General features: G+C 41.0%; 1 protein-coding gene across 1 annotated transcript; it reads right to left on the minus strand.

The window, feature by feature from the left end:
* Window positions 1-526: 526 nt before the first annotated feature.
* LOC144528752 (cell adhesion molecule CEACAM20) lies at window positions 527-24,994 on the minus strand. Its single transcript, XM_078267543.1, has 8 exons — window positions 24,885-24,994; window positions 24,207-24,539; window positions 14,065-14,225; window positions 13,570-13,696; window positions 9,578-9,862; window positions 4,568-4,846; window positions 2,476-2,730; window positions 527-648 (listed from the first exon to the last, which is right to left on the minus strand). Exons 1-8 carry the CDS (start codon window positions 24,931-24,933, stop codon window positions 527-529), a joined length of 1,611 nt encoding a protein of 536 aa, XP_078123669.1. The 5' UTR covers window positions 24,934-24,994.
* Between the last annotated feature and the right edge of the window lie 1,966 nt (window positions 24,995-26,960).

Here is a 26,960-nt window from a genome sequence, read left to right on the forward strand (position 1 = left end):
ACACACACACACACACACATCCATTGCCACTGTCGGGTGATAACCTTGTATGTCCAAAACAGGAAACGAAAAAAGGCTCATTTTAAAACAATTGACTGAGCTTTTTAACCCAGACAAAGTCAAATGAAATTGCTGTAAAGGGTGACCAATAGCATAGATTTATGAAAACAAAGAAAAAAGACTAAACATGGAGATACAAGGTTTCTGCCCAGAAGCGACAATATCTATTCAGTACAGATATGTAGATATGTTAACTCTGAAGCATGAAATCATGGAGAAAATTGCAGTGAAGAAACTCCTGAAAAATCGGGTGGAAAGCCTAACAAAAGTAGCAAAAGAAAAACACAAGCTTTGTGTGATGGGGTGTCATTCACCTGCACACCAGAACAAGACCGCTGTTACAACTCCACGGATAAACCGCGGCTTGCATTGTCGTCGTGTTCTGGGATGCACCGGATCTGTGCCCGTCATGCAGTCACAGCGCCGACCGCGTGCCCGGAACGAGGGGTTTAGAAAGCAAGAGTACTTACGGTACTTTCTGTCTGCAGTACACGATTAGGCCGATGCCGACAGCAAGAGCGATGAGGATGGCAATGATGATTCCAGCGATGGCTCCATCTGAGAGACCTTCCTGCAACGTTCCTTTGTCTATAAAAACAACAAAAAGATTTTTTTCTAACATTCTGGCAAAATGTCTGTAAATCAACAGAAACAGGTATTGTGAAATACAGGTACAGGTATTGTAAAATAAACCCAGGTATTGTAAAATACTTAGCGTGCAAACATTGTGTGCAAACTGCTGCCATGTTTAAAGGCAACTGCATGTGTCAGGACATGAATATACAACTCAATCTGATGGTCTGTGGAAGTGATCACCAATGCTGATTAAGGCGGCGTTCACAACAGCAAAATAGGGGATCCAGTGATTTTTCCGCAGGGTTGTGCAGCGGTGGGAGTGTCATTTACACTCACACATTATGACGGGTCACAGATTTCTTTGAAACACCAGAAAAGCCTGTGTTAGTGAGTATCCAGCCAGTTGAGCCAGGTAAAAGGAAGCAGGAGATTTCTTTATAGAGGCCTAATTGTATTTTAATGTTATTTTAGGAGTTATCTGTTGTAGTTATGGCTGATTCTTTATAGTTATGCTGAGTAATTACAGGTGATTCCAAACCGTCCCCAAATTGGCCCTCAGGTATGTAATATGTCTATTTTATTCATGAAATAACTTTACAAGTTTTCCTTTTACTCCGTGTTTGTGTTGGCCTACTATTTTTTTCCCCCCTGTAACGTTACTTGTGTAAAGCGTCCGTGGGTTTCATGAAATGCTGTATATGAATCTAAGTTATTATTACATTGGTTGCTACAACAATCTCTCAATGCTCTGGCTCCTGACACAGAAACAGTGAAACCCAGTTTAGCTCATGAGACAGTGGGTAATACAGCACCGTAAAGAAAAGAGCTTTACGACAGCAGGCGAGGTAAAGACAGTACCGCTTTTGTCCAAAGCGGCCGCTAGAATCAACACAAACTGAAAGTTACATACAGCCACTTTAAATGGCCCATTTGTGTGATGTCCTGTTGTGTTGTCTAACCCCCCAATGTAGCACAAGTAGACTTTATATTTCACAACTACTGTTTTCCGCCGAAACGATCGTTTATAGACCTATAAACGATCGTTTCTAAAAGCACTTGAAGGCAGCTTCATTTCACAGAGAAAGAGAGAAAGAAAAAGAGACCGAGGAAACAGTCAGCGGGTTCCACAAACTTCCGGGCAGTTCTGTGCTTGTGTTTAGTGTGTTAAAACTTTCTTGTGGCAGCAATAGAGGCAGTGATGTTTCCTGTTTTCTCTAACGGAATCTCACACCGCCTCAAAACACTCTGACAAGTCTGATCGCCGGATACGTGATTGGTCACGGCAGCGTGACTTCGAGTTGCCGGACTATTTGTCAAAAATCTCATTGTGTAAATAGTTTGTGTAAGCACCAATAGTCAACCCTACAGTACCGATATCGAGGTGTTTGGTCCAAAATAACGTGATATTTGATACTAATAGCATGCATAATAATAATAGCATTACAATGAACATCATTGCAAGGATTGTCAGTGGTTTTAGAGGTTTTCTTTCATGAAGTATTGGACAAGAGGAACTTTACTAGTATGTTGTAAGCAAAAACACTTTGGGTAATTGCCATAAACAAAATGACAGATGACAACTGCTGCTGAGTCATGAACCGGTTTCTTTTTGCCTGTGCGATGACATAAGACTAACAAGTATTGTTGTCGTCTGTTGTCGTCTCTACTTTGACTTAAAGTCAATGTACTTCTGTAAAATCACCGAGTTCACATCTAACCTATTCTTTGAGTCATTAGCCAACATGACGTTGTACTTGCTAATAACTACATGCATCTGATGCGGGTGGTACTGGTTAAAAATTTAAGTCAGGGTTTCCAGGCAACAGACATGGATCTTACCTTGGACGGTCAGGCTGTGGGTGTACATGGCGGTCTTGCCAGTGACAGCGTTGTTCGCCTCGCATGTGTACTTTCCGGTGTCCTTGGTAGTAGCCATCTCGACCGTAAACTGGGCCGTTTTGACACCGGTATCTGTGCCGTTAAACTTCCAGGTGAAGTTTGCATGGGGGATGGAGTGAGCAGAGCAGGTGAGGACCACGTTGTCGTTCACCTCAACAGCCTTTTTACCTGTCACCTCCACTTTTTCAGGACCGTCTGGAGGCAAAACAGATAGAAAAGAGGGTTTATTATCTGGTCTTTCATTTCACACAGTATCTTTGCCTCACATCTTTCCCTCCACACGCCCTCTTTAACTCCCCGTTGCGCTCCCGAGGAGCCAACTCACAGTTTGACAACTGGAGTGGTGCATGTGCTGTACATACAAAATGTGCAAAAGGATGTAGTCTATATTGACAACTTTGCATTTCCGGGATTCCTCCGGTGCCGCCGGAAATTCCGCCAGATGTCCCTCATTTTCGGCTGGATGTCCATTACCATCCGGTTTCTTTGTGTTGGCGTTCTAAACTCCGGTGGATTTATGAGGACTCTGGTTAACTGCTCCTCAGATCTCTGCAGGGTAAATCCAGACAGCTAGCTAGACTATCTGTCCAATCTGAGTTTTCTGTTGCACGACTAAAACAACTTTTGAACGTACACACGTTCCACCAAAACAAGTTCCTTCCAAAGGCTATTCTGCAGTGGCGCAGTTATTGCGTCCGGCGCTTAGCGTTGCCCAAGACAATCGTGACTGGTTTAAAGGAATGCCAATAAACCAGAGCATGTTTTTCTCCTATCACAGAATGCTGCGTGGACTAGCCAGACCCTCCTCTGCATATGCTTGTTGCTGTATGTTTGAATATGAAGCATTTTTATGGTCTTCTGAATGACTTCTGCAAATAAAAGTGGTTTAAAAGGAAAATCACTGCCAGGACAAATGCCCAATGCCTCACAATGTAAAACCATAAACCCTGATAACGCTGCAGCACCACGACACTTTAAAGAAGCTTATAAGTTGACATTTTGAAAATCTAGGTTAAAAACCCACCTCTAATCATTATATTATAGCCAATCACAGCACAGCATCCTCTCTGCGTCCTTCACAAACAAATTTTTATGTTGCTGGCTTTATATTGTTTTATTATTACTGTTTAAATGTTGTTCAATTGTTTCGTTGCTGTGTGATGTTTATAATATGTGTTCTTTTAATTGTAAAGTACGTTGAGACCATATTTAATGGCAATTTTACCGTGGGCGTCGGAACTATTGGGCTTGTTCGAGATGAGCCAGGCCCACGCCGAATCGATCACCGGCGATCGCCGCCCAACACAGTTTTGAGAGGCAGGCAGCGCAGTTGCTTTACACCGACTGCAAGACCGAGGGCATGATGGGAAACACCTAGCGCTCAGCTGATCCCACAGCTGATTGGTTCAGAATCGAGTCAACGTGATGACGTTTTATATCAACTTTGTATTGTTTTTGAATTGGAGGGATTTTAATTGCTATTTGTCTGATTTATGTGTTGTACAACTGATGGCTACGTGTCTAGAGCAGTGGTGTAGTCTACGTGATAAGCAGGTATATGCAGTATACCCACTAAGAAAGCTCCAGGATTTCCATATACCCACTTAAAATGCCAATGCCAATGACACGCAACAACATACTTTCCATTATATTTTTGATATGTTTTGAATTGTGTTTTTCATCTTGGCATAGGCTAAATAAAGGTATTCCCACCGTAAATTGGTGAATAAAAGTTATCCGAATACAGGAAATGATGTCTTTGATGGTCAAAATAACCCTGGGGGAGGGCACCCCCCCGCCCCCTCCCCCAAAGGCAGATTCTGGCACATATACAGTATAGAGGCCAATATATTTATATACAGTACAGTACACCCACTACAATACATTAGACTACACCACTGGTCTATAGAGTGTGAGGTATTGCTTACGAGCAACGCTACAAACGGAATGCACGAAACAAATTCTAAATAAATTTGATGGATTGAAATTGATTGTGCGTATCTTCAAGTCTCCGAGCAGAACAAACACTCACAGTTGACCACCATCTTGTAGGAGGCTTCGACGGAGTGGATGGGGTTGGCGAGCCGACACCTGTACTCGCCGTTGTCCTCTTTCTGCAGCGGGTTGATCATGATGGAGCTCATGTTGGCGAAGAACACCAGGCGGCCGCCGGCAGACAGGCGTTGGCCGTCTTTGTGCCAGGTTATGGTTTTCACGGTGCCGTTTGTCGCCTGGCAACTGAGGTTGACCGTGCTGTTGCCGGCAATGAGGACATCGGTCGGACCGCTGATTTTAGCACCTGAGATGGCATCTGTAAACATTAATTGGAGAGAGAGACAACGAGAGAGAGAGAGAGAGAGAGAGAGAGAGAGAGAGCAAGAGAGGTTTAATTTTTACAGTTCTATTCAGCTATATTTTCCTTTAACACTTTATAGTGTTAACACTTTATAGTGTTAAAGGTGCAGTAGGTAAGACTTATAAAACTGCCCCTATGTTCCAGTAGAACTACATGAAGCAGGTCATTTAAAAAAAAAAAAATCTGGTTTCTCCCGCACCACCTACAGCCTGTAGTGAGATTTGCAAAAATCCACAGCTCTCTGTTCAGATGCACCAATCAGGGCCGGGGGGGGTGTCTAACTGTTGCTTCACAGTACAAACATGTAACAGAGAAACCCTTCACAAATAGACATGACATCAACATAAGACATCTTAGGACGTAAAAAAAGGGCTCATGACCGTACAGACAATATTAAAAAGTGACTGTAAGAATTAAAGGGCTCGGTTGCTGTTTCAATCGGCCAAACGGCTTGAGTCGGCAAAATAAAATGTTCATGGCATTTCCTTTTTCACTCCTCCTCCTCCTCCTCCTCCTCCTCCTCCTCCTCTCTGTTGTCATCCAGAAAGAAAACACAGAAACTCTTCAGGGCATAATGTAAGACCATCCTCCAACTCCAACCCAGCAGGTTTCTCTCTCTCACACACGCACACACACACACACACACACACACACACACACGCACCCACACACGTGGGTGTGTGTGTGTGTGTGAGTGTGTGTGTGTTTCTTTTATCTGCCAACACTCAATGAGAGATTCAGAAACTGAAACTAGACAACAAAACAACAGAAACTGATGAGATGTTTAAGATAAGACAGAACTTTAATCATCCTTAAGGAAAGTTGTGTAGCTAAAATGCTTAGTATACATATATAAATATGTAATATTTTGTATAATAAATATGTATTATTTATATCAGTGCTTCCCAAAGTGTGGGCCGTGATCCCCTGGCCGGCCGCGGCGGTGTTGCAGGTGGGCCGCAGCCGGGGCTACAAAACATTCTTCCATGTAGTGGGTTTTCATTCAATACATTTGTCAACAGTGGATTTTGGATGTCATACATTTTTACACAGTGTGTGAGGCTAATTTTCAAAGTTTGATTTCAAACTCCTGAAATCTTACGCAAGTAAATATGACTCACGTATTACGCTAAACGATTAGTCAGTTACCTAAAAAATAGCTGATGTATGACTCAATATTGAAAGTAGTCCTTCGTCCTTTCTTTGAGACACACACACGCACACGCAAACGCACACGCACACACACACGCACACACACAGAGACAAAGTCTGCAGCCAACTGGAAAACAACATCCTCCAAAACAAGAAGAAAAAGATTCCTTGGCAGTCACTACAGACAGCACAGGGAGGCTCATGTTGAACTTTCAGCAGGATTGTCTGTGTGTTACACAACGTCTCAACACCTAAAAAAAAAAACACTGCGAGTCATCTGCTGTGGGTCACTGCAGCCTGTATGTGCAGCTAGTATGACTAATGTGAGTTCATGCTAACAGTCTAAAGCCTTGAAGGTATGTCAATGAGATAAGAAACAGTTTCAGTCTGCCTTTTTTTTTCTTCTTTTTTCGGCTGTCTGTTGGTGGACTTCAAGTGAACTTCTGCAATGTTTACAGTATATAGCTGTTGAAATGAAATGTCCCCATAAAACATCACATTTGTGTCACTTGTATAGATTGTTATTTAAAGACATCGTCATTTAAAGTTATACGCGAGTTTTCTAGTCCATCAGTGGATCTCTTCAGAGCTATTGCTGTTAAATATTAAAGGTGCTCTAAGCGATGTTTGGTGACGTCACTTCTTGTTGATGTTCTAAGTATTGTCAAACAAAACGGAGGCTAGCTCGCCCCTCCCCCCCCCAAATCCTTCTTGTCGGTTATTGGCTGGAACACTGTTATGTTTGGTGGTGCAGGTTGGCACAGTTTGTTTTTGTTGCTGTTTGTGGAGCCTGGGCTGTCTGCAGAGACAGTGTGTTCAGGGGACAGGCAGCTAGCAGATAGTGAGATGTTTTTTTACAGTGTGTTCAGGGGACAGGCAGCTAGCAGATAGTGAGATGTTTTTTTACAGTGTGTTCAGGGGACAGGCAGCTAGCAGATAGTGAGGAGATGTTTGTTGTATGTGACAAAAAAAATGTTGGAGCCTAAAAAACGCGTGGCATCGCTTAAACAGTCCTTCCAGAAAAATGCTGGAGTTTTTTTGTGATCGTTGCGGGCAAAAATCCTTGATTATGCGCCACGTTTTCTTAAAACATGCGATGGAATATGGGGGATATTTATGCAAATTTCTGCGATGGAATTGCGGGAACTTGGAAAAACTGCGGCTTCGTCGCGGCTTCATCGCGGGGTTTGCAGCTTTTTCGATGACGTTCACGTCGCGTAATTACGTCACTTCATAACGTCACTTCATAACGTTCCCATGGCAACAGGGGAAAATGGCTGCTCTTGTGTGAAGCAAACGCAACATTCTTCAACTTTCTGCTAAGATATATGGGACTTTTTTGCAACGTAAAATGCGGGGATTATGAAATCATGCAAGCCCCGCAGACTTTGGCTGATTATGCATTGAATTATGCGATCGCATGATCACGTTTTTCTGGAGGGACTGACTAGAGCACCTTTAAAGGACAATTACAATGTAATGCATGTTACTTACTCCAGGGGGCTTCTTCCCCCGGAGTCCTTATGCTTTCTCGCCACGCAAATTTCCTCGGATTGTGGCGGAATTTGAATCGTGTTTGCAGCTGCTGCTGTGGTCCTTCTCGATGCCCTGCTACGGCCCCGCACTGCTGCTACTAATAGTACTAGTCATAGATCCATTATCTTTATTGTTACTAGAATTGCCACTGGGCATCATGCCAACTGCTACAATTATTATGAATCATATTTTTATATATCTGTTATCAGTGTCTCTGTGTCCCAACAGGTAGCGGCAGATGGCCGCCCGCCAAGAGTCAGGGTCTGTCCGAGGTTTCTGCCTGTTTAAAAGATGTTTTGGTAACACTTTACTTGAAGGTCTCTACATAAGAGTGGCATGACACTGTCATGAACACATGACATACTCATGACACATGAACCCTAACCCTAACTTGTCATGACAAAAACCGAATGACACTTAATGGGAGAAGCGTTGTCATAAACGTTTATGACTTATTTATAATGTTTATGACACGTTCATGACAGTGTCATGTCACTCTTATGTAGATACCTTCAAGTAAATTGTAACCAAAGTTTTTCCTCTCCACTGTTGCACCAAATGCTTGCTCATAGGGGGGATTGTTGGGTCTTTGTAAATTATGGAGTGTGGTCTAGACCTACTCTTTATGTGAAGTGTCCTGAGACAACTTCTGTTATGACTGGACCCTATAAATTATTTTTTTGTTTGTTTGCCTGCATCAAATGTCATGACAATCCATTTATTAGTTGTCAACCTCATGGTGGCGCTAAAGGGGAAGTCAGTAGATCACTGTAGTTAGGATTCATCATCTGGGAGCCATCACCAACTTCATGGCAATTTGTTGTTGAGATGGTTCAGTCTCGACCAAAAGTGGTGGACAGACAGACAAGTTTATTCTTAAACTGTAAAATGTTCCGCTTAGTATGTTTATGGGTCACAATAAAGAAATAAGAATCACTAGAACCACGGCGCTACCGTCGCTAAAAAGCAGAACTTTGACCCCGTCACATGATTTAAAATATTGCCTAATTTAAGAAGGCTTAGGCTACATTAACATTTCTACATTTTTTATTAAAAAACAAATATAATGTGCTACATTTACATCTCGCATTCCCCCTGCTCTGGCGTTTCAGAGCCCCTTAAACCGGAGACGTTTGGAAACACTTCCGACCCGTTTTGGTTTGGCTTCTGCTGGGTTGGGTTGCAGTCTCAACGGCTGCAAACGGAGACCTTTGGCACCACCGGCAATGTTTCGCTGCCTGATTCAGGCCTGATTGGTCCAGGGTCCAAAATTAACTTTTTTTTCGTCCACCAGCCAAATGGCTAGTGAATGTTTAAACGTCACCGGCCACGTAATAGATGACCATTGTTTTTTTTTTTGGCTGATGAGTGAAGCAAATCAATGACCCACTTGCATATTTTACCAGCATTTGGCTGGTAAACGCTGCTCATTTTGAACCCTTATTGAGTCTTATTGGTCATGCCGTCTTGAACTCTGAGACTAAGTTACTTATGTTACCATGGCAAATACCAGCAACGGGGCAGAGTATAAACGCTGCCTCCTTTTTACCCTGTCACGCACATGCCCAGTATACCAGAATGTTGATGCGATGTGCGATTTGGGTGGGTTAGTTTATTTATTTTTTCATTTTTTTATTTTTTTATTTTTATTAATTTATGTGGGTCATCATGATTAAGTACCAGGAAGTACATCAAATAAGAGTGAAACAATAATGGAAAAAAAAAAAAATCTACTTCGTTATCTACTTTTACATACTATGCTTCCCTCAATACTTATTATTGATTATACTGACCCACCCCTATCAACCCACCTCCCTTCCCCCAACCCACCCTTTCATCCGCCCACATCTCCCACCCCTGCCCCCATTTACCCGCCCACCCCGCACATTGCTGGTCACACACACACACACACACACACACACACAATAACAAAAAAGTTTAAACGGAGATTAGTTCTTCTATTGGAGCTAAAAAAATAAATAAAAAAAAGTTACTCACCCATCACAGCAAAGGAAACGCCAGCAGAAGAGACGACGCGGCCGGTCTTTGCGTTGTTGGCCTTGCATTTGTATTCTCCCTCTTCACTCCCGAATTTGTGTCTTTGTATGACTTCCAGAGTCAGGATGGGACCCGAGTTCTCCATTATCTGATGGTTGTGGTACCAGGTGAAGGTGGCGGGCGGATTGGAGATGGCTGAGCAGGACATGCTCATGTTGATTTGGGATCCGATGACTTTGTCAAGGTTCGGAGGAGAAACGATGACTACCGGTACTTCGGGTCCGTCTGTGGAGCAGCAATACATGGAAAAGGGAAAAAGTTGAACCTAAATGTAATGCGGATGGTGGTCATGATTTTCATCAGCAGGCTAAATAAATCCACGTTGCTGAAAGGTTTCTGGTTGTTCGATATGACGAAAATATGTGATAACATTGTTGAATGTCGCGATAACAATATTACTTACAATCAGTGGTGGAATGTAACTAAGTACATTTACTCAAGTACTGTGCTTGTAATTAACTGTACACGTTTGAGGTACTTGCACTTTACTTGAGTCTTTTCTTTTCATGCCACTTACTACTTCTACTCCGCTACAATTCAGAGAGAAATATTGTCCTTTTTTACTCCACGACAAAAAATGTAGTTCATAAAATCTGATGTTTTATTATAAACTAAACTACCCAACAATATAACGGCCTACAACTCCAGCTGAAATGATCAGACCATTAAACACACAACTGTTTGAATCGTTTCCAGTCTCTAAAATGGGAGGATTTTTCTGCATTGAGTACTTTTACTTTTAATACCCTAAGTACATTTTCCTGATGATACTTACATACTTGTAGCAGAGTATTTTCACAGTGTGGTATTAGTACTTTTACTGAAATAAAGGATCTGAATACTTCTTCCACCCCTGCTTAAGATAAACAAACATAATAAAGTGCACGCAGTTTTGCATTTCTGCTGCTTTCAGTATCCTGCTGAAATACAACGAGTTGCTTTATGAATAAAGAAAAAAAGAAAAGAAACATTCTCGGAAATTTCAACGTGCCGTTCTCTACTGATATTTTCTTTCAACTAACACAAACGATCTGTGAGTGTCTTTCGCCATGTGTTTATTGCGCCAGTTGAAAACAATTAAAAAAAACGCGATATATCGTGCAGCCCTATTTCACTTCACGCTACACCTTCTCATTGAGGATGTCCCGAACGACTCCTAAAATATTGAATATCTGCTGTTACCGAGTCGGATCTGATACTTGACACTAAATATGGATCTAACACATTGAAACAACAGCTGCAGCTACTGAATGTTCTCCATTAGCTTCTTGATTCAATTACTAAAGGTCCCAGGTAAAAAAATATTACGTTTAGATTACGTTCTGATTTTAAATTTTTGATCTAAATGAAAGCTTGGCTAACTAGTTTTAAATCCTTCTAAAGAAGTAAAAATGTTGTGAAAAAGCATTTTCAGTTGCACATCTTCATGTTGTCACTGTATCCGAATAACAGTGACTTTTCCCCACACACATACACACACACAGAGACACACACACACACACACACACACACACACACACACACACACACACACCACCCCGCTGAGCTGAAGCTGAAAGCTTTTGATTAATTAATAACAGGGTTAACCACCGGTTGGTGTGGTTTCGCTGCCTTCAGGTTAGTCATGGGGAAGGAGTGGGAGTGCAGGCCGCTGTGTACACAGTGAGGTTTTAGTACAGGCTGAGAGGGAGCACCCTGCAAACACACACCATAATCTAAACCGCAGGAGTCACGCAGCTATCCAGGCGGCTCCGACACCCGTTTGTAGCTGCGTGTTTTAGGAGTCTGATCTGGTTAAAAGTTCAAACAGTAACGCATCCGGTAATAAATGACAATGTGATTCAGACAAAAGCAGTAAAACTATTTCAAACAAAATGATCTGTCGGGGTGTTGAAGGAGTGACAGGGACTGACTCATGCCTCACTTCTCTCTTGTCCGATGGACGTGGAGCTCACTCGATGAAACGTTTCAAACAATGCAGGATTTAGACGGGAGAGTAAATACATGAATGGGGAAATGGACACACTTACAGTATAACATAATAAAAGGTCTAAAGTAGTCTCCATAAGAGAGTTTGTCCGCTAGAGAGAACTGACAAGTTTATATGAACTGTAAAATGTTAGTTAGTTAGTTAGTTAGTTCATACCTGGGCCCCAATAAAGAAATAAAAAAAAAGATCCATATCAAGAATATCAGTATCAGGTATGGTTGGTTAATTGTATATTTGCGTTTGTTAAAGGAGAAATCCGGCGCAAAATGAACCTAGGGGTTAATAACACGTGTACCGAGTCGACTGTTCTCTGGGATATGTTTTCATGCTAATCGAATGTGACCAGTTTTAGCGCAAACCGCTAATTAGCTTATAGCGCTAGTTGTCGGGCCACGCGATAGTAAAAAGAAATCGCACTAACGAGGCTCAAAATAGCACCACACTTCCACGGTAGCATAATGAGGGTCCCTACATGCAAACCGAAGCATTGAGAACTTTGTAAGTGTACAGACAGTTTATTAAAAAGATAGTTTAGAAAGTTTAGTTCGGTATACAGGCAGGCGCCATCTTGGGAAAACAGCCACGATCAGTCGAACGATGAACGCCATGTTTGAGCTATGTTACTGGTTGTTCGTCGTGATGTATACGCGAACGGTACTGTCTTTATAATCTATTTTCTTTATAAACTGTCTGTACACTTAAAAAGTTCTCAATGCTTCGGTTTACATGTAGGTATGCTACCGTGGAAGTGTGGTGCTGTTTTGAGCCTCGTTAGTGGTATAGAAATAGCGATTTCTTTTTACTTTACCAGTGCCCCGACGACTAGCTAACAAGCTAGTTACGAGCTAATTAGCAGTTTGCGCTAAAACTGGTCACATTCGTTAGCATGAAAACATATCCCAGAGAACGGTCGACTCGGTACACATATGTTATTAACCCCTAGGTTCATTTTGCGCAGGATTTCTCTTTTAAATAATTTACTGCTGCCCGATATATTGGTTTTAGGTTTTGTTTATAAATTAGAAGGTCTATTTTAGCTAAAACACTGCAAATGTTAATCATTGTGTACGCTGCTAGACCTGGGGAACGAATTCCCTTCCTTCATGCTGGAATGACAATAAACTAATCTGAATCTGAATATTGCCATCAGGTTATTTGTACTTTCAGTTGAAGCAGTGTTCTTCGAGTCGTGGTGGCTATCACTGCTCATGCTAACCAATTTGTTTTTCTCCAAAACACGCCATTTCCTCTGTCCCAGGCAGAACACCAGGGGCACGTTCAATCTCAAAATGGTGTGCACCGTTTTGCTACGGTTTCTGGTTTGAGCAACATGTTTCCTCGGAACGGTGTGAAACGGTGTGCAACAGGCTTTAGGGAAGTGGTTCTCAAACTTTTTTCAATAACGTACCCCCTTTAAAATATTTCTTTAGCCAAGTATCCCCTGACCAGTGCAAAAAAGACATTTGGTAGAAAAAAAACGCCTAAATAAAGAGGTACATTACATCGCTGCGCCTTCAGTGTCAGACTTACTAAACAACAATTTCGTAACAGAAGAACAATTAAATGCTACACTTTGAATGTTTAGAATGTATCACAATATTCAGTCATTATTATTGTGTTATTATTTTAGGAATTATGCATTACTGATATTTTTTAAATAACGTTCCAAAAATAAATCTCCCGTACCCCCTGCAGTACTCCAAAGTACCCCTAGGGGTGCGTGTACCCCCATTTGAGAAACACTGCTTTAGGATATGTCTCTCGTTTGGTGGGTGTGTCAGAGCTGATACCCGATCAACAGCGATGTGTGTGTAAACCCGTGGTGATAAAAAGGCATTGGGCTTGCGCACACAACAGGTTGTTCGACTCAACCCTGTTTCAGTATAAAGAAATGTTTTTGTCGGGTCTGAGCGTGGCCCAGCCGTGTAGGTGCAGTACTTACAGTAGACAGTGAGGTTGAAGGGGGCGCTCGTCTGGCTCTGCAGCTGGTTAGCAGCCGTGCAGTAGATGGGGCCAACCAGGTCCGTCCTGAGAACAGCTGCGATGGTCACAGTACTGGACAATCCCATCTGGAATTCAATCCAAAGCAGAAAGGTATACATTAATGAAAAGAAATACTTCAAAACTACCCAGCAGAGTTTTGTTAACAAACTAACTTTTTTATATATACATATATATATATATATATTACAATCTGCATTCCCAATTAAAAAGAGATACTTTGTAATTCAGACCAGTGCATACATGTAGCACATGCTCCTCTATATATTAAACAACGAACATTCAAATCCCAAAATTTAAAATCGAATACCTTACCCATCAAACGAATATTCACAGATCCAGCCCTAGATTCAACACATCTTCAATCTTCCGCCGGGCTGAGGGTCAGTCTATACAGCAAACTAAACTAAACATTTCAAAACACGTGTAAACTGACCTGTTTCAGTGTGAAGCGATTACCGTCCACGATGGGCGTGTCGCCCATGCGCCAGGCAAACTTGAGGAAGGAGCCTTTGGCGGAGCAGTTCAGAACCACAGTGCTGTTGTACTCTATGGCTTCGGGCATGTTGGACGTGATGGTTACATCAGACACTGGCTCTGCAGGGGAGAAACAAGGAGGTTGTTTTTGCATGAGGAACCCAAGAATGAAATTATTCTATAGAGACAGAGCACATGGCGTCACACTCTGAAAGCCGCGCCCACCGGAGGGGAGAACAACTCTCCGCTCTCCGTGGACTTGTATTGTCTGAAGGTTTCCTCCTCGTCGATTTGGTCTGCAAGCAAACGACACAAAAATGCCTAAAAGCTGCCGTGTGGTGAAATTCACTACCAACAGGGTACATAACCCATGACTTAAGTTTTTATAAGCTGCTGACCCGAAAAAAACTGAGCTTTAATGAAGACAAAAGTGGATACAGACGTGAGGAATCAGCAGGGAGAATTGGGAGTCAATGGGATCCTGACACTAAGCTGACAGCAAAACAAAATGGATCCAAAAACACCAACTACCATAGGCGTAACTTACAGGGGGTATGGGGGATCACAACCCCCCCCTATAATCAAAACTGGCCAGTGCATCCCCCCCAAAAACATTATTATAATTTCCTTTACATAAATAACCCATTTGCACCAAAACTTGATCCAGAAAAGGCAGAAATTGTTGCAGAAAACTTCACCAGAATGCAGGAAATGAAGTGTTTGATATGCTAAAAATTTGAAGTTGGCTCAAAAGTGGAGATCTCAAACCCCCCCCAATGTTGAACTCAAAGGTACGCCTTGCCAACAGCACTGCCAAATATTACTCTCCAGGTATATCAGTGTACATTTTTCCCGTTGACATTAAAGTAATTAATAGTGTTGTTGAAGAAATCCTACTACTGTGCAATTCCATCACTGTGCAATGTCTGTATACTGTGCAATATCATTACTCTCATTGTCCACTATTTACTGTATTACTCAATGAATATGATCACCACTATTGGGCAATATTCAAATATTGTGCAATAACCCACAGTGCATATCACACTGTATATAAAACCATATTATATATATATTATTATATGTATATAGCGTCTCAGAACTGTGCACCTTACCCCCCCCATTTCCCCCATTTTTGTTTTGCACTACTTATTTTATTTCAAGTTGTTACATTTATTTTACGTGCATGTTGGCACTGGAAAAGGAGTTGTTTTTAATCTCATTGTACATGTGTATAGTGACAATAAAAGGCATTATATTCTAAATGAGCAGTTAATAGTAGCATGACTTAAACGTGGGGGTGGAGAATGTATTAACCCGTTCGTTTGAGTCCGGTTTCTCTTAAATCAACATTTGAATGAAATGACTGCAATGCAGACGGCAGAGAAATCACACCAAGAGACCGGCTGGACAATCCTGCTGGAGCTCTGCTTGTTAATTGTAAGGGCTGTTTATTTGATGATTATGCAACAGTAGGCGTGTGGAAACAATGCGAAGGAGCGGTAACCAGTTCTGGCAGGACGGCAACACACGAGGCATCGAAAGGTTCATTCATCCACTAACTTCACACAATGGTTCCTTTGGAGAGGATTTAGATTAACTGTCTGTAAACCAGTAACTAAGTACATTCACTCAAGTACTGCACTTGAGGAATGTTGAGGTACTTGAATTTAGGGTTGGGTATCGTTTTGGTTTTTTCCGATACTGGCGCTAAAACGATACTTTTAAAACGGTGCCGGTGCCTAAACCGAAATATATATAAAATATTTATAATGTATATAATATAAAATATAAAAAAAAGGAGTTGGCGACATTAAAGAATGGCTTGTTTATTGCTAAGGCTATATGGTCAAAATGATTGATTAATAATGTAATAACTATAACTTATAACAATGACTTATTTCACCAGTAAATTGCTGGTAAACGACAAAAACAAGCACCAGATGGGAAAAGGGTATTTTACAATATCTTACAATGCACCACAAGGCTGGCGAGTTTCAAGTGAACGCACCGTCTGTGTTGTTTTTCTGACAACGGCAGCTGCATTCAGACTGTTACGTCCCGCTGTTGGAATCCTCTACAGGGAAATACAGTCACACTTTACACCGCTTAATGTAAGCTGTCAGCATTTTAACCATTGTGTTTAATCCAGCTACTAGCTAACGGTAACGTAGCGTCCCGTGCAGCGATGCTTCTGAAAACAAAAAGTCAGACACCGAAATAAGAAAATTTTGTTCTTATTTGGTTTCGTTACTACCGTTTACGTCAGAACCGGTGTCCTATTGGCACCACGTTTCGGTACCCAACCCTGCTTGTATTTTACTTGAGTCTTTTCTTTTAATGCCACTTTTTACGTATACTCCACTACATATTAGAGGGAATATTGTACATTTTACTCCACTACATTAATCTGACAGCTTTAGTTACTTTAAATATTAAGATTTTTGCTACTACCCAAACAAATATATAGGCCTACTGTAGGCCTACAAGTCCAGCTGAATATATAGGACTACTGTAGGCCTACAAGTCCAGCTGAATATATAGGCCTACTGTAGGCCTACAAGTCCAGCTGAATATATAGGCCTACTGTAGGCCTACAAGTCCAGCTGAATATATAGGCCTACTGTAGGCCTACAAGTCCAGCTGAAATGTTAAGCTGATTAACCACACAACTGTTTGTATCATTTCCATTTTCTAAAATGTGAGGATACTTTAAGTACATTTTCCTGATGATACTTACATACTTTTACTTAACTAACATTTTCACTGCAGGACTTGTACTTAACAGAGATTTTTACAGGATTGTATTAGTACTTTCACTTAAGTAAAGGATCTGAATACATTGTGGGGACATTGACAGTCCACTCTACTCTGATGCAAAAGGAAGTGACTAACGAAACACACAAACATTAAGACACTGGTGGTTTTGTTGAAAGTAATTTTCATATCTGTGGTTTCTTTGGTCGGCCACTGTGTAAAAATGCGTGGGAGTGAGAGTCAAAAGGAATGCATGCATGGGAAAAAGCATGCATGCTCCACTACCATGCTTCGATAAAGAAAGATTCAAACTGACATCATGTAGTTGACATAAGCCGGAGTGGACACGTTTGCATTAACCAGCGGTGGAAGAAGTATTCAGATCCTTTACTTGAGTAAAAGTACTAATACAACACTGTAAAAAATAAAAATCTGTTACAAGTAAAAGTCCTGCATTGAAAATGTTAGTTAAGTAAAAGTATGTAAGTATCATCAGGGAAATGTTCTTAAAGTATTCAAAGTAAAAGTACTCAATGCAGAAAAATCCTCACGTTAGAAACTGGAAACGATCCAAACAGTTGTGTCAATCAACTAAGTCTTGATCATTTCAGCTGGACTTGTAGGCCATTATATTTTTGGGTAGTTTAAATTGCAATAAAATGTCGTATTTTATAAACTACATGTGTTTTGTGTGCAAAAATCTTAATTTGTAAAGTAACTAGTAAATAAAGCTGTCAGATTAATGTAGTGGAGTAAAACAAGTTTTAAAAAAAAATCTCTGAAATGTTGCGGAGTAGAAGTAGAAAGTGGCATGAAAAGAAAAGACTCAAGTAAAGTACAAGTACTTCAACATTTGTACTTAAGTACAGTGCTGGAGTACTTGCCGCTACTGTGGCTTTGGGCCAAACTGAGTCAGTCGACTGATCTATTTACTGTGCACGGCTGCAACGTTTAGCCAATTAATCAATTGGTCAAGCTCAAGCAATAGAACATTAATTTGATAATTCATTCATTCATTTTTAAAGCACGTGCTGGTTCCAGCTTCTCATATGTCAGCATTTGGTGCTTTTCATTGTCTGGGCTGCTGGTTGGACAAAACAAGACAGATTTGGGTATGTCACTTTAGGCTATCAATTAATCAAACAAACAATTAAACAGACAGATATATCGACTGTAGCTTTGGGACAAACTGAGACAGTTGACTGATCTATTTACTGTGCACGGTTGAGTAAAGCTGCAACGATTTAGTCGATTAGTCGATTAGCCGAGCTCAAGCAAAACAAAATGAATCAACAACTGTTTGGATAATTGACTCATTCCTTTGTATTAACGAACAAATGGCAAAACACTTTTTGCATTTGGTGCTTTTCTTTTTCGCATTCTTTTTCTGCTGGTTGGACAAAACGAGACTTTTGAGTGCTGTGGGAGTATGTAACTTTGGGATATCAAGTATTCGAACAAAAACAATAAAACAGACGGATGAATTGATAAACAAAGGGATCGTTACTTGCAGCAATACTAGGGTCAAATACAAGTGTGTGTGTTCATGTTTAAGGAGCATGCCACCCAGTGCAACAGGCTGATTGATGTGTTTGTGATAGGATACAATAATGCTTAGTATAATAATAATAATAATAATAATAATAATAATAATAATTAAAGCTGCAAGCAGCGATGAACGGGCCCTCGCCTCTTGCAGGTCGGGGTACTGGCGGATGCCAATCTTTGCAGCCGTGCATTTGCGTGGCACTCAGACTCAGAGATAAACTCCTTAACCACTTAATGTTGAATCTAATTATAGATAGATATATATTTACCATTTAATGTTAAATCTAATTATAGATAAATAGGTAAATATATAGATAGATATATAGATAGATAGGATTTTGGAATTTATGTACTAGAATTGTCATGTTTTGACCTGCCATCACCATGTATTCCTGAACTAGAAGGTAAACTATTTGAGAAAGACACTTGGGAAAAGTCAGTCCCCCATTAAAAACACACTAAAGGTCCTGGAATGGACGCACATAACACTGTCCTTCCCTTACTTCAAAATAACACATTTGTCCTGTTATTAATAGGAGAATAAGCTCTTTCCAACTGGAGGTGTACATTAGTAGCAACTATAATCAACATAGATGCAGTTTAACCTATAACTCAATGAATGTAAATGAGAAATATGCGATGGGAATTTACTACAAAAAATATAGCTCACACATTGTGATACTTCCTATTGCCTCACAGTCAAACTACTATGGATTTCGCCTTTGGATTCCACTTTCACATTAATGTAGGTCTGCAGGTGAAACTCACTGTTCTGAAGAAGGACTACAGAAAGGCATCTTGATACATAGTACTTAATCAACATTTAATTTCCCTTCCCTATGTTTTCTCTATCATGTTTAGACTATAGTTTTTAGTTGTGCTGTTTAAATATCCCTCAATATCAGCTGCAGCAGCTCCACTTAATTTAAAACAGCTAAGTAACTAATGACGTATTTAAAAAACATCAGGTTATCATATTCATCAGGTTCTCTCAGCAATCCAATCCAAACTTATAGTCACCCACATAGAGCCAGGTTTTGTTTATGGTTTCTGTATGATTAAAGAAGATTTTCATCAACACTGTTGCACTACGCTATAGTCAAGTCTACATTGACTATAGCACCCCCAAATGGCCGACCTTTACCAAATTTGGTACAGACCCTCAGAGCGGCATACCGAACAAGCATCACAAGTTTCATGTTGATAGCATTTACTCTGGCAGAGATATTGCAATTGCAAATTTCCCATTTAAATGCATTGAGTTATTGGCCAAAACAAATAAAAGTTGATTATAGCGTCCCCTAGTGGCCAATCTTTGGCAGATTTGGTACAGAGCATTGTAGTGGGATGTTGAACAATGATCTCAAGTTCTTTGCTGATAACATTTAATTTGGCCGAGATATGATATGTGTGTGGTAGCTAGCTAGGAACACGTGTTTGGTCGTCAAATGTGCATACCTTTACGTAGCAAAATTCTTTTAATAACTTTTGGTCAGGTCCATTTGGACATGCTATGTACCAAATTTCCTGCAGATCGATCGCATGGCCTAGGACAAGTTTGAAAAAGTTGGTTTTGCACATTGCGCGGTATTGCAAAAAAATGTCTTAGCGGAAATGGGCGGGGCCTATATCATGTGATTCAGCTTAATTCAAGGAACACCTGGATGTAAGGATTTCTAATGTGCGATGTGTAATGTGGGAGTTATAGGCAAAAACACGTTTGACGTCATTATAGATATATATATTATATATATCACATTTTAACATGTTTTCATAAAACACATTAATTTCATGATTTAAATTTTCTAACAATTCATAAATATGTTACATAAACTACTGACAAGCTTTATAATTATACATTACACCTTTTGACAGGCAAAATGCATCCAACCCAATCCAATCTAAGTTAAATATTCTCTCTCTCTTTTTGCTGTTTTTGGTCCCTGCCAACTCCTGAGGGAAATATCCGTGTCTTTAGCTGCAAAATCCTCCACCATGTTCACCAGCTAGTCTGTAATGGTGCATGTCCATATACGCGTTGTTTTCACAGAAGGGATCGCCCCACTTCGCAGACTTGCACGCTAGTGGGCACCAGCTTTGTTATCCGTTTCTCTTCCCTGACCACTGACAACCACGAAGGCGGCACCTGACTGGACGAACGCGTCACGTGGGTCTGTCTGCTCCCGCATTTCAAAACCGACCATAATGGCGGCTCGTTTGGCTCCTCATTTGCATGAAGTTTGCTGGATTCAACTTTATGCAAAACTTTTCTGCTCCCATAGAAATGAACGGGAAGTGTGGAAATGGACATTGACAATGGAGACGCACTATCACTGTCTGTTTGTACAGTACACTTAGCCTGGAAATCCAGACCCAAATCTGAAAGATTAAGGGTCTGGCACTGAGTAATGAAAATAGCCCAACTCAAGGGGCGGCACCAAGCGTGCATTTGAAAATCTCACTGCACGCAATTGGAAAACACTACGACCAATCACAACAATACACGGGGTGACATATCCAGAGCCCCATACGCTTAGCTACCATCGGAGCTAACTGGTAGATTAAACTCTTAGCTACCAGAGGAGCTAACTGGTAGATTAAACTCTTAGCTACCATCGGAGCTAACTGGTAGATTAAACTCTTAGCTACCAGAGGAGCTAACTGGTAGATTAAACTCTTAGCTACCAGAGGAGCTAACTGGTAGATTAAACTCTTAGCTACCAGAGGAGCTAACTGGTAGATTAAACTCTTAGCTACCAGAGGAGCTAACTGGTAGATTAAACTCTTGCCGTATCCGGTCGGCAAAACAGCAAAAACGTCCTTCTTGCAAAGGAACTTGAGCCCTGTTTTCTGTTCCTCTTTTAGATAAAAAGACAAGTCTAACTCGTTCATTGTAGCGGCCAAAGACGTTTCAAACAACTGGTGTTCATCCGTAGCCATCTTGCAATGTTTACTAATGACTTCAACGTCACAGCGCTGTCGTCATCTGTTCAGCTCGCCTCTGGCCCGCCTATATCAGATACACCGATGTGATTGGTGCAGCCCGGCTACAACGGCATAGTTAATGAGCATCATTACTGAATGCCAGAGTGACTCGCTGAGCAAATTCAAATTGTGCTCTCGCGACAACTCTGGATTTCCAGGGTACGGTACAGTGGCTTTATCAGAAAACAGCTGAGCCTGAACCAGACAGGAAACGTGCCGCAAACCTAGGAGCTAAAAGAGGCTAAAAACATTGGTATAGCTGCAGAGTGATTTTCCAAAACTCATGCTAAATACACAAATGCGATTGGGTTTTGTATAAAGTTATTGTGTGGCCACTTTTGTTTTTTACAGAAAAGTCGCTGCTTTGACAATACTCACATTACTGCAACATTACTACAGTATGATGACTGTTCAATACACTTGCACCAGCATAAGGCAGTGAGGTCACAGCTTTAAACACAAATGCACAAAACAAACACAGGCACTCCTCCAGGAAAAGGTCAGTACCAAGAGCCACGCCCTAAAGTAGCATGGTGCAAGAGGCTGATTGGGCTTTATTTTTGTCTGCTGAATCAGGCTATAAAGTCACAAGTTATTTAACAGGAAAAACCTATTTGTTAAACTTAAACGCTGAAGGAAAAACTTAAAAGGGTTTTACAGCAAACTGCTCATGTTATCAGGCACTACGTCACATGACGTGACAAAATGATCACAAGGAACACAAAAACAAAGGCTCAACAAATGGGGAAGTGAGTATCTATTTCCCACCGGAAGGAATATAGTCTTAGGACAATGGTTGTACCAGAGCATCGATAGACAAATATTTGGTTATGCACATATGTGTTTGCTTCGCAACGCATACATGGCTCACTTAAGATGTTCTGGTAGGCAAGGATACGGTGGCCCTCATGGACAAAACAGACAGTTCAGAAAAAACACATTTCACACAAAAAAACACATTTTGCATTAATCCGCGACGAGGAATCATTGCCTCGAGTTAATTGTTTTATGATGTTATGTTTTCTGAAAAGGTTGCTTTGTTTTGTCCTAAAGGGCCACCGTAGTTACCTTCACTCCATGGCTCTGCGTCACGTTATTATGGAACCCAGTGCAGTTCTAGGCAAGACCCGCCCTTCAATAGCATTTGCGCGTTACTGTTGGCCAGTCGTCCATGCTCGCCCGAGGTAATGGACCCTGATTTGTTGAGGTCCCATCCCCTGACCAATCGGCTATCCTAACCTTTAAGTGCTCATACTATGCTTTTTGGATTTTCCCCTTTCCTTTAATGTGTTGTATATCTTTTTTGTGCATGTTACAGGTTTACAAAGTGAAAAAGCCCAAAGTCCCCCCCAAAGGGACTCACCATCTCCAACAGAAAACACTGTTCACAAACTGCTCCAAACAGCTCTATTGTAGTCCAGCCTTTACTTCAGAGACAAACGTGGTCACTTTGGAACACACGTTATAATGCTCGCCTAGCTGCTAGCGTTGCACGCCCTCATACTCTGCTTCTGACTGGCTAGTAGTCCTTACCTAGGTACTGTCAGGGCACGCCCTCATACTCTGCTTCTGACTGGCTAGTAGTCCTTACCTAGGTACTGTCAGGGCACGTCCTCATACTCTGCTTCTGACTGGCTAGTAGTCCTTACCTAGGTACTGTCAGGGCACGCCCTCATACTCTGCTTCTGACTGGCTAGTAGTCCTTACCTAGCTACTGTCAGGGCACGCCCTCATACTCTGCTTCTGACTGGCTAGTAGTCCTTACCTAGCTACTGTCAGGGCACGCCCTCATACTCTGCTTCTGACTGGCTAGTAGTCCTTACCTAGGTACTGCGCATGTGCGACTCCCAACAAAGATGAAACAGAAGTGCGATGCCTCACTCTGTAGTTAAAACGGAGAGCTCAACACACAGGGTGAAAAGAGGAGCTGCGGCAATGTGCAGTACAACTAAAATATGGTGTTTTTTGAAAATTAAACCATGTAAACATATTCTGGTACAACCTTTTAATACAATTGTGGACCTGAAAATGAGCATAATATATGAGGTCTTTAAGTCGGACTGCTTCTTGCCTAGAACTGCAGTGTGGGTTCGGTAATTGCGCCTCTATACCAGTAACAGGGGCACGTTTAATCTCAAAACGGTGTGCACCGTTATATTGCTACGGTTTCCTGGTTGAACGACATATTCCCTCGGAACGTGTGCAACGGCCTTTGAGTTATGGTTTCACTTGTTTGGTGGGTGTCTCTCGTTTATTGGCTGTGTCACAGGTGATACCCAATCAGCGGAGACACGTATGTAAACTCGTGGTAATAAAACGGCAGAATAGGGTGTTCCCAATAGGGTGTTCAACGCACCGTTTCAGTTAAAAAAAATAAACGTGTTGCGACGTTTTGTCGGGGCTGAACGTGGCCCAGGTGTGGCTTGCGCCTTCGAACTGCACCAGATTGCATTATAAAGTATAGTAATTGTACCTGTAAGTGTTTTAGGGAGATAACATAAGCCCAAAACATTAACTGGAACTCTTTTATCTGGATTACTAAAAGCCGCTGATCAACTCGGCATAGATCTAGTCCAAGAAGCAGATTACAGTGATAGAGTGCAGTTTGAAAGGCTCCGTAGACCGAACAACATTTTGAAAACATTGTCATATAAAGCCGCATTGGTTCACGGGAACGTTACAAGCATCAACATATATAATAAGAACTATTTTCTGAATCGTCATGCGAAACTGCTCACTTCGGCATAGGTGTAGTACACACCTTCACTGGCGGAAAGTTAACAAGCAGCACAGGTTTATGAAATGACTCACCCAGAACTCGGAGCAGCGTCTCTGCTGTTACGGTCGTACCGTCCGCTGACAGTATACTGATGCTGTAATGCCCGCTATCCCCAGCCTTCACGGGTCCCAGGTACAAGAAGCCGTTGGTATTGTTAATGGTCACTCTCCCAGTGTACGGGGTGTTCACTTTGAGCACCCCTGCTACAGTTAGTGTAGCAACATGAACCTGTTCACCCCCGTTGTTGAAATTCCAGACTATGAAGGAGTAGCCTGGGGTGTTAACCAGAGTCTTAAAAGTCACATTTGTCCCCAAAGTTGCGTCTACCGGACCGACCGGCAGAATGCTCTGCCCCGTACAGCATCCTAAAAGGGGGAAGAAATATGGACAAGTCAGATTCAGTAACGTTACAGCTGTGGTGCCTTTGATTTCAGGTCTAGAAGTTGGGGGGAAAGAAACGCAGAGCCATAAAGATGCCTATCGTTACAATCTTTGTTTTTTTTAAAAGAGAAGTTTCTCTTTGGCCTGCTGGTTTCTCGACAATGTGTTATTTTAGCATGAATTCAAATAGGCTGCTACACCCAGGGAGACATTTCCATAAACAAACGATGGAAACACAGCATAAATATAACATATATATATAAATAAATAATATAAATTGAAGCTTAATCTGAAAATTGACCACACACAGATCATTTATTTCTTCTTACCAATAAAAGAGAGCAGAAACAGAAGCATCTTAACGTCGAATAGATCCATCCCGGACGGTTCAAGTCTTTCCAGCAGCGACAGAGACGAAAATGCGGCAGTACCTGCTACTTTAACAGGGACACACCCAGACAAGGTGAACGAACACACACACACACACACACATATACACACACTCCCCTTACACACACACACACGCGCGTTCACACACACACGCGCGCGCGCGCACACACACGCACGCACACACCTCATTGGTATGAGGATTTGCCCTTTTTTTTGACTCATTTGCATTCTTGTAGTTCACGTTAGAGTTGATATTTAACTCCGTCAATCACAAATGTAGGCTTTCGTTTTACATACTACTATAAGAAATACATTGCAAATAATTCAAATCCTATTTTGTCTATTATTGGGGGGGGCTATTTCCAGTAAAGCAAAGGTGTCACAAACTGTATCTGACACACAAAAGACTGTGTGTCTACAATATTAAAGTGTTACTTTTTCAAGCTACGGCATTATTCATGAATACACAATCATGATTACCTACTAAAGACATACAACGTTTGTATTGTCTGGAAATGTGTTTTTTTTTTTTTTTTTTTTTCAGAAACTGATAAAACACGACAAAAATCTGCTTCAAAGTCTTCAGGAGAAGAAAAAGAAAAGTGGTAAAGTTGAGTCGTCCACTTCCTACGTGTAGTTCAGTGAGGCGCTGCTGCCACCAGGTGGACATCCGGGGAAATACTTTTGTCAATGAATGAATGAAAATCTGCACAACCTTTAACATGAGACGATCTACTTTACATTATATTTGAAGCAGTGCCTTTGTTAAGAGGCTAACCTGGCTTTAACAGCCACGGACACCCCGACCCCTCGCTCTGAAATCCCTCCATTAATGCAATGTATGGGTCCTGTGTAATGTCTAGGGTTGCACGATATTGGCTACATGTGATATTGCGATATCGATTATGAATATTGCGATATTGATATTGATTTCGATGTTTTTGTGTCAAACATATAACATATGTCAAATTACAAAAGTTACGGGAAAAGACTCATAACAAATACAACAAGTTTTCTTACAACGTACAAGGTTTATTTCATTGGACTGGTCCAACATGAGTAAATAAATAAAGACCAGAACAGGACATGTTTTAATGGTTGGACAGTATAACATATATATAAATAAGGACCATGTCTACAGAACAGGACATGTTCTACTGGTTGGACAGTATAAAATATATAAATAAGGACCATGTCTACAGAACAGGACATGTTTTACTGGTTGGACAGTATAAAATATATAAATAAGGACCATGTCTACAGAACAGGACATGTTTTACTGGTTGGACAGTATAAAATATATAAATAAGGACCATGTCTACAGAACAGGACATGTTTCTACTGGTTGGACAGTATAAAATATATAAATAAGGACCATGTCTACAGAACAGGACATGTTCTACTGGTTGGACAGTATAAAATATATAAATAAGGACCATGTCTACAGAACAGGACATGTTCTACTGGTTGGACAGTATAAAATATATAAATAAGGACCATGTCTACAGAACAGGACATGTTTTAATGGTTGGACAGTATAAAATATATAAATAAGGACCATGTCTACAGAACAGGACATGTTTTACTGGTTGGACAGTATAAAATATATAAATAAGGACCATGTCTACAGAACAGGACATGTTTTACTGGTTGGACAGTATAAAATATATAAATAAGGACCATGTCTACAGAACAGGACATGTTCTACTGGTTGGACAGTATAAAAACAATAAATAAAGAGCATGTCTACAGAACAGAACATATTAGAAACAATACAAATAAATAAACATTTAAAAATAAACATAAAAAAATCTTGCATACTTATCGCGACACTTTCGATATATTGCGCAACATGATATCGCGATAACGATATTGAGTCGACATATCATGCACCCCTAGTAATGTCGCAGGGTCAGACGGAATCAGGTGCAGAACTCCGCAGATTTTTTTGCAGATTATGACTTTATTATTATTAAACCCCAAATGTTAACAAATCTTCACCAAAAGCAGAAACT

The sequence above is a fragment of the Sander vitreus genome, chromosome 14 (assembly GCF_031162955.1).
Source record: "Sander vitreus isolate 19-12246 chromosome 14, sanVit1, whole genome shotgun sequence".
NCBI classification, from domain to species: Eukaryota; Metazoa; Chordata; class Actinopteri; order Perciformes; family Percidae; genus Sander; species Sander vitreus.

What these genes read in the sequence shown, in the direction of transcription:
- LOC144528752 (XM_078267543.1), bottom strand. Translation starts at nt 24,933, where the DNA reads ATGGATCTATTCGACGTTAAGATGCTTCTGTTTCTGCTCTCTTTTATT. An exon ending in CTACAAGATGGTGGTCAACT is followed by an intron (nt 2,731 to 4,567) that starts GTGAGTGTTTGT and finishes TTTTGCCTCCAG; the next exon opens with ACGGTCCTGAAAAAGTGGAG. An exon ending in CCACAGCCTGACCGTCCAAG is followed by an intron (nt 649 to 2,475) that starts GTAAGATCCATG and finishes TTGTTTTTATAG; the next exon opens with ACAAAGGAACGTTGCAGGAA.